The sequence below is a fragment of the Penaeus chinensis genome, chromosome 4, assembly GCF_019202785.1.
Source record: "Penaeus chinensis breed Huanghai No. 1 chromosome 4, ASM1920278v2, whole genome shotgun sequence".
Lineage (NCBI taxonomy): Eukaryota > Metazoa > Arthropoda > Malacostraca > Decapoda > Penaeidae > Penaeus > Penaeus chinensis.
In genome coordinates this window covers 27,262,172-27,269,671 of record NC_061822.1, presented here as the reverse complement: position 1 = coordinate 27,269,671, position 7,500 = coordinate 27,262,172, and the positions used below count along the sequence as shown (strand labels likewise).

Below are 7,500 nucleotides of genomic sequence, written 5' to 3'. Positions count from 1 at the left end.
TCCGACGAAGAAGCCCAGCACGGGGCCCAGGATGCGCAGCATGAAGGACACGGCTGCGGGGGACGCCGCCGGTTAGGGCTTGGGATTGGCTGGGGTTCGGTTTTTGTTGTATTCTCTGTCTGTCTGTCTGTTTCTGTCTCTGACTGTCTCTGTCTCTGCCTCTGTCTCTGTCTTTCTTTCTGTCTGTCTGTTTCTCTTTCACTCTCTCTCTCTCTCTCTCTCTCTCTCTCTCTCTCTCTCTCTCTCTCTCTCTCTCTCTCTCTCTCTCTCTCTCTCTCTCAAATATCTGTAATTAATTATGGTGTGAATTTACTATTGCTATATTTTATTTATTTTATATTTATTGTTTCCTTCTCTGTCTCTGAATTTTATTAATTATGGCAAATTGAAAGGTATATAATCGTCCTTTTCCTGTGAGACATCCACACTTATTAAACGGTTATTTTAACCTTTATTTTGATCTTATATGTATCTCATTTTCCTTTTTCAATAAACGTAATTATAATCTCTAGAGCTATTCTAGAAATAACAAAAAACAAAAACAAAAAAACTCACAGTAATAAACGGGATATGTCTTCTTGCTTATGTTGTCGTCTAAGTAAGTCACGCCGATGCTGTAGAAAATGCTAATGGCGATTCCGACGAAGAACTGAGAGAAGAAGAAGAGAATGATAGCGCCCATGTAGGCTCCTCCGCCGCCGCCTCCGTCAGCCCCGCAGTTCTCCTCCGGGTGCGAGAAACACAGCTCTTGCTCTGGAGTCAGATTGATCGGGTGATAGATAGATGCGTAGATGGATGAATGAATGTGCTGTTTGTTTGTGTGTGGGGGTGTTTGTGATGTTTGTTTCCTTGTTTGTTTGTGTTTTTGTTTGTTTGTTTGTTTGTTTGTGTGTGTGTGTGTGTTTGTTTGCGTGAATGTGCGTATGTATTCATGCTCATTTGCTTTCGTTCATGATCCATATGATATCAAAGCATAAAACAAATACTTTCCTAAAATTTACCCACAAAGAAATTTTGAAAAAACAAATCTTCTCTCTAAATCTAGCCACAGAGGGTAATTGATTGACTGATTATTTGCAACCCAAACAACTCCATTTTAAATTAGTTTTTAAATCTAGTTTTATCCCGTTTGTTACAATGGATATCCTTGACGTGACATGCTGTCTGTTTACTTTTGCTTCTAAACTATCCCCTGTGTGCAAGGCATGGCCGGGGTTTCCATCTACTGGCGTCGAGGGATTTGAGCGCAGGTCAGCAAGATTGCCAGACGAGATCGCTACCGCTGCGCCACACAGTTCACAACACAACCTACAACTTTCTTCCTCCTTACCCTTTACTCTTTACTTTTTACTCCTTCATCCCTCCTCCCTCCTCCTACCACTTTCCTCTTCCCTCTTCCTCCCTCCCCTTTTCATCCCAACCTTGCTCAAGGCCTCACCTCCGACCGCGTGCGTCTCGGTGCCGTTGTCGCCGTCGAGGCTGAAGGCGGAGGAGGAGGCCGAGGAGACCGCGGGCCTCGTCAGCGCCAGGGCGTCCTCTCCGGGGCCGTACAGGAAGTGGGGGAGCGCCGCCCCGAAGCCCGAGGCCGCGGCGCACATGACCCCGACGGCCATCCAGCGAGGACGATGCCCGTAGTTGCCATAGTAACCGAGGAACAGCGACAGCATCACTTGCGAGATGTCGTTGCCGGTGAGAATCGCTCCTGAGGGGGGAGGGGGGAGGGAGGGAGTAGTCGTTCTGTTAGCTGGTGTTGCTGTTTCCTCGTTTTGTGATTTGTTATTGGCGTTATTATCATTATTTTTTTTTTTTTGTGGTTTTGTTTTTGTTACTTTTATAATAATTTCCATTATCGTTATTCTTGTCATTTAAATATCCAAACCGTATCAAATCTCTTTATACATCGGCTTTTCACTTATTCATAAGCACAAACATATGCAAGAACGGTCTTTAACCAAGCTGTTAATAACTTTACTTGTACTTATAAAATGTTCTGTCAATCTTTCACTTTTTCGTTGCTTCTAGATCCAGAAAGGCATTAAAAACAATGATTTTCTTCGAATCAGAAAAAAAGCTCCATAACTTGCCTGTCTGCTTGCTTGTAAGTTTGAACCTCTTCTCAATGGTTGAGATGACAGATACTGTATAAGTGAAGAACATACCCTGAACCATACCCACGAGGCAGTATACCATTAAGTACACTTCTTTTCGGGCGAGAACCTGTACAGAAAAAATGAAATAAAAACAATCATGTTAAACAACATATACACGCACAAACACACACACACACACACACACACACACACACACACACACACACACACACACGCGCGCGCGCGCGCGCACCCCCCCCCCCCCCCCCCCCACACACACACACATGGACGTGTTTATACCTTATTCCGACATAACCGCAAATTCTAATATAATCTATCGGTCACAAAACAAGCAAATTATCAGCAGAATATAATTATAAAACGAATATGTGAGTCATGTTGGCGGTTTGTTTACAAATACAACAATTCCTCTGAAATACTTGGTTCAGTTACGAAAGCAAATCAAGAAACCTGAATAAGAATTTCTGTCAATAACAAATATGAAAAAATAGTTTCAAGATTTCCACGTACGGAAAATGAGTCTTGTTGGAAATTATTCAATAATGGTGTCGCGTTTTGTATATTCTAAGAGCCAGTAAATATCATATTTTATTGATACAAGATATGATTCTTAATCGACTTAATAGAAGGTCATGTTTTTTTATATTTATAATAATGCATTTCAAAATTTAAGTCAAAAGTTATAAACCCCGGCTGTTACATAAACACGCATTAAATACTTTCTCAGACATCTTTTCTCTCACATTTATATTCAACCAACTACATGACTTCCTTATAAAAAAAGCAATTTCATATCATTATTTTCTTTTATTTTATATTTACATACGAAATTCTCTTGCGCTTTCTACACACCCTGGCACTATAAGCATGCAAAGCGGAGGAGCAAGCACAGGATTATAACGGCAAGGTTGACAAATACATTATGTTTATGCGCCGAAACTCCCGTCTGGGTCTTGCTGGCGGGCCCTAAATTGCGTGGTCAAGTTTTATGGAGGAAAGACCGAAATAATATTATTTTCTGTAAGCACCTACCTACCTACGTATATACATATATGTGTGTGCGTGTGTGTGTGTGTAATTACACACACACACACACACACACACACACACACACACACACACACACACACACACACACACACACACACACACACACACACACACACATGCTCATCGTGTGATCTCGGTTTCTCCCGTTTCTCCCAAGGGCGACCATGACCTCCAAGCCACAGCACCGGCTTAGAGATTTCAGATGAATATTTACAAGTAGTTTTCCTACATAAAAGTGGATCAGTAACTCTGATGACTGTTTTTATCCTTATTTATGGGAGAGAGAGAGGCAAACTCAAAGGCGCGCGCACACACACACACACGATGAGAGAAAGAGATAGATAGATAGATAGATAGAGAGAGGAGAGAAAAGAGAGAGAGAGAGAGAGAGAAAGAGAGAGAGAGAGAGAGAGAGAGAGAGAGAGAGAGAGAGAGAGAGAGAGAGAGAGAGAGAGAGAGAGAGAGAGAGAAGAGAGAGAGAGAAGAGAGAGAGAGAGAGAGAGAGAGAGAGAGAGAGAGAGAGAGAGAGAGAGAGAGAGAGAGAGAGAGAGAGAGAGAGAGAGAGAGAGAGAGAGAGAGAGAGAGAGAGAGAGAGAGAGAGAGAGAGAGAGAGAGAGAGAGAGAGAGAGAGAGAGAGAGAGAGAGAGAGAGAGAGAGAGAGAGAGAGAGAGAGAGAGAGAGAGAGAGAGAAGAGAGAGAGAGAGAGAGAGAGAGAGAGAGAGAGAGAGAGAGAGAGTGAGAGAGAGAGAGAGAGAGAGAGAAGAGAGAGAGAGAGAGAGAGAGAGAGAGAGAGAGAGAGAGAGAGAGAGAGAGAGAGAAAGAGAGAGAGAGAGAGAGAGAGAGAGAGAGAGAGAGAGAGAGAGAGAGAGAGAGAGAGAGAGAAAGATTTCTAAATTTATTATTTAAGAAAGCCAGCAAGCTTTGTCCTCAAGACTATATTTTCCCCGAAAATCAGATAAAAGACATATGAGAAAGTATTACTAGTAACAGACTTCTTGGTGACTAAGTACCTGTGGACCCACCTATGAATAAACACGATTCACACAGTCAATTCACAATGGGCATGGCAGGTAAATCACGCCACCCCATGAACTAAAACTTGGGCGTGAATGACCCTACCTGGAGCCAGTTCGGTTTAAAGGATCCGATGCCACAGCGAGTGTCTTTCACATCTTCTTCGTCATGCAAAAGTTGGCCAACCTCTTCTTGTTCTTTAGCCTTTGTATCAGAGGAGTTAATTGTTGGTTTAGGCTCAGTGTCCACCAGGTTACTTTTCTGGTCCATCTTGTTTCCCTGGAGATGAGGCAGATTAATTAAATTTGGGTACAAGTTGTAGAGGCATTGATCCTTTTCCTGAATATTATTTATATTTGTGCGCCTGCTTCTGCTACAGTTAACACATATATGTATTATGAGTGACATTAATAACATTAGAAATGCTGCTTACCTCATTATTATGATTATCACTACTGTTGATACTGCAATTTAAGCATTTATATAATTACGGCTAAGGCTCATCCCAAGTTAGTCTAGTCTTGAGTGCATTGGCTTAATCCAGATGAAAAATGGATGCATAAAACACAATAACGCGAGGCTGAGATAATATAATGCAAATCCAGGTCCACAAAACACTATTCAAACTAAAATAGAGGAGCCTGGAATCATGAGACATGTAGTATTTTTTAAAGCCATTGTATTTCATAAAGTATACATATATGTATGTATGTGTGTGTGTGTGTGTGTGTGTGTGTGTGTGTGTGTGTGTGTGTGTGTGTGCGTGTATGTGTGTGTGTGTATTTCTTTATATAAAAGATTGCTCAGTTATATATTATCCTCTTTCTAATAAATGACAAGAGCCTTATTTTTTAACCAACGTCCTGTTTCATATAAAGGGCAATTTCTTTATCTCATCCTCCCTGCAGAACATCCATCTTTTAACTTTCTTATATCTTGGCTCTCGCTGCTGGTGGGCAAGCGAGTGAGATCCTTCCTCTTTATTCCTGTTGCCCGATTTAATAGATTCTGATAATACTATCACCCTGCTTATCGCCTCAGATATCTTTTCTTGATTGTAGAGAATCGTTCGGATATGTAATGGTTTCTTGCAAATCTGAACTCAGGGGATTTTTTTTTTTTGAAAGAGAAAGCCCTTCGAGAGAACTTCTTGCGTGGGAAGATGGACTGATAAGGAATGTTTGTTTGAAGTGACTGAAGCGACTTGGGAACCTTTGTCTTCGGCCGAAAAATGAATTGATAACAAGTAAGAAAATGATTTCAAAGAAAATACCTGTATTAGATCGTATTAGCTAATTGCACGAGGTAGAAATGGGATATCAAGAAACCTTCGTTAGAACACTCGTGGCAAGTCTTACTTTTTAAAAACTGTTATGAGACGTATTCAGCTTCAATTTCAAGTAAAGTACAATTCTTATTATGTCTGATTTTCCGTTGTCGGTTGAAAGTTTGTGCTTACTAATAACATTGATACATCGCAAATAAATATTCCTCTGCAGCTAGCCTGTTATAATATTAATAATGAGCAATGTATTGTGCTTTAAAAAAAAAAAGTTAATATCATCATTATTTTCAATAAGAATCGTAAAAAAAAAGTATTCAGCAAAAGTCTATAATCCTAGAGTACAAAATTCGTTATTTCAAATGAGATTCCATATTTACCAGGGAACAGCAGCGTAGAAAAAAGGTATTCGCATAATATGTGTATTTGGGAGACATTGAAAAAATACTGCATAACGTTAATGGGATCAAAAATATTTTGGAACATTACAATATTAATATCTTTCGCTTTAATACATTCTGCCAATCTACACACCCTGAGGACTTCCAGTCAACTACATTCTCACCTTAATGTATGAAGATATTTAATATTATTTCCATCCTCTTTAGCACACACTCTCACTCTTCATTGGAAGTAGCCCCCTCAACTTACAGACGACCTAACACCTGGTCATCATCGGTATAAGGTCGTCAAAACAGTAATGATAGTCTGTGATTCAGTAGTAACCAGTATAAAATAAATGGTTATATTAAAGTAATATGATAAAGCGACTGTTCCTTGCTCTAGGACAAGGGTACTGTTAAAACAAGGAGACAGGAAGGAAAAGAAGACAGAGAAAGAGAACAACAGCCTTGCCTTTGAATCATCTGTATTTGGGCTTGGTATCAAATGTCTTACTATTGACGTTCACTGTAATGCAATGCTAATTAAGTGCATCAAAACACAAACAATACAAAGAACACGATTTGTTTTTCTTTGTTCAAAATCTTGAAATTTTTAATTTGTTGTTTGACTTCAGATTTTCCTCTTACCTTGTGTTTGCCAATCACAAACCACCGTATTTTAGTTACGTGGTCACATCAAAGAACGTTGCTCCTCTTCTTATAACACGATCAAAGCACACGGTGACGGATTCTTTACTTGAGTTTCAGCAATATCAGTTTGTTGTAATGAATAAGAACATAATAATTGGTATATTAGTTTTTCCTATTATTAAAAAAAAAAAAAAATCTCTCACAAACGATATACTAAAATCTTTTGCAGAAATTTCACATTAATGGTGACGTCGAAACAAGTCTCCCTAATATTCTCTAAATCACTGTCCTAATACCGAACGGATAGCTTAATCTGCATCGTACTTAAAATTAATGATGAATAAATAAATAAATAATCAGATAAATAATTAAATAAATAGATAGATAGATAAATAAATAAATAAATAAACAAATAAAAAAAAGATAAATCAAATAATGATAATAATAATAATAATAATAATAATAATAATAATAATAATAACAATAATAATAACAAATCACTTCTGGGTATCTCATACATTTATAACAAATTTGCACATGTTAACACAAAAATCACCTAAATACAAAACTGCAATTGAGAGTAATTATTCATTCAGCTCAGCCTCGGTTTCATCTGTTTAATAACCTCATGTATTTATCTTAATGTTTTAACAGAGGAATATACATATACCTTTTATTTAGCTCTGACACTGGGAGATTGCCTGTACGTGATCAATAATAACTGGTTGCACATAAGCCCTTGGTTTCTTAGAAAAGCAGTTTATTGGAGAAAACGTGTGGGTGGATAAATAGAAGTGGGAAGTAAGGGAGCACTATGCATTAAAGGCGTGTACTAAATATGCTAATGTACTGATACAGTGTATACTAAAGGCGAGGCGTGATTTTGTTGGGTATTGATTATCTCTTTCTCGCTCTCTCTCTCTCCTTCCTTCCCTCCCTCCCTCCCTCCCTCCCTCCCTCCTGCTCTCTCTCTCTCTCTCTCTCTCTCTCTCTCTCTCTCTCTCTCTCT

The 7,500-nt window shown here is 39.0% G+C and overlaps 1 protein-coding gene across 1 annotated transcript in view; it reads right to left on the bottom strand.

Annotated features, from left to right (window-relative positions):
* Nucleotides 1-7,500, bottom strand: part of LOC125025069 (solute carrier organic anion transporter family member 74D-like) — a 25,328-nt gene that overhangs the window by 16,547 nt on the left and 1,281 nt on the right. The window contains exons 2-6 of the mRNA XM_047612956.1: nucleotides 4,281-4,454; nucleotides 2,085-2,217; nucleotides 1,439-1,702; nucleotides 556-753; nucleotides 1-53 (exon numbers count right to left, since the gene is read on the bottom strand). The exon at nucleotides 1-53 is cut by the window's left edge and continues 88 nt beyond it. Of these exons, the coding sequence (XP_047468912.1) occupies nucleotides 1-53; nucleotides 556-753; nucleotides 1,439-1,702; nucleotides 2,085-2,217; nucleotides 4,281-4,445 (813 nt within the window). The 5' untranslated portion in view covers nucleotides 4,446-4,454. The remainder of the gene's footprint in view (nucleotides 54-555; nucleotides 754-1,438; nucleotides 1,703-2,084; nucleotides 2,218-4,280; nucleotides 4,455-7,500) is intronic.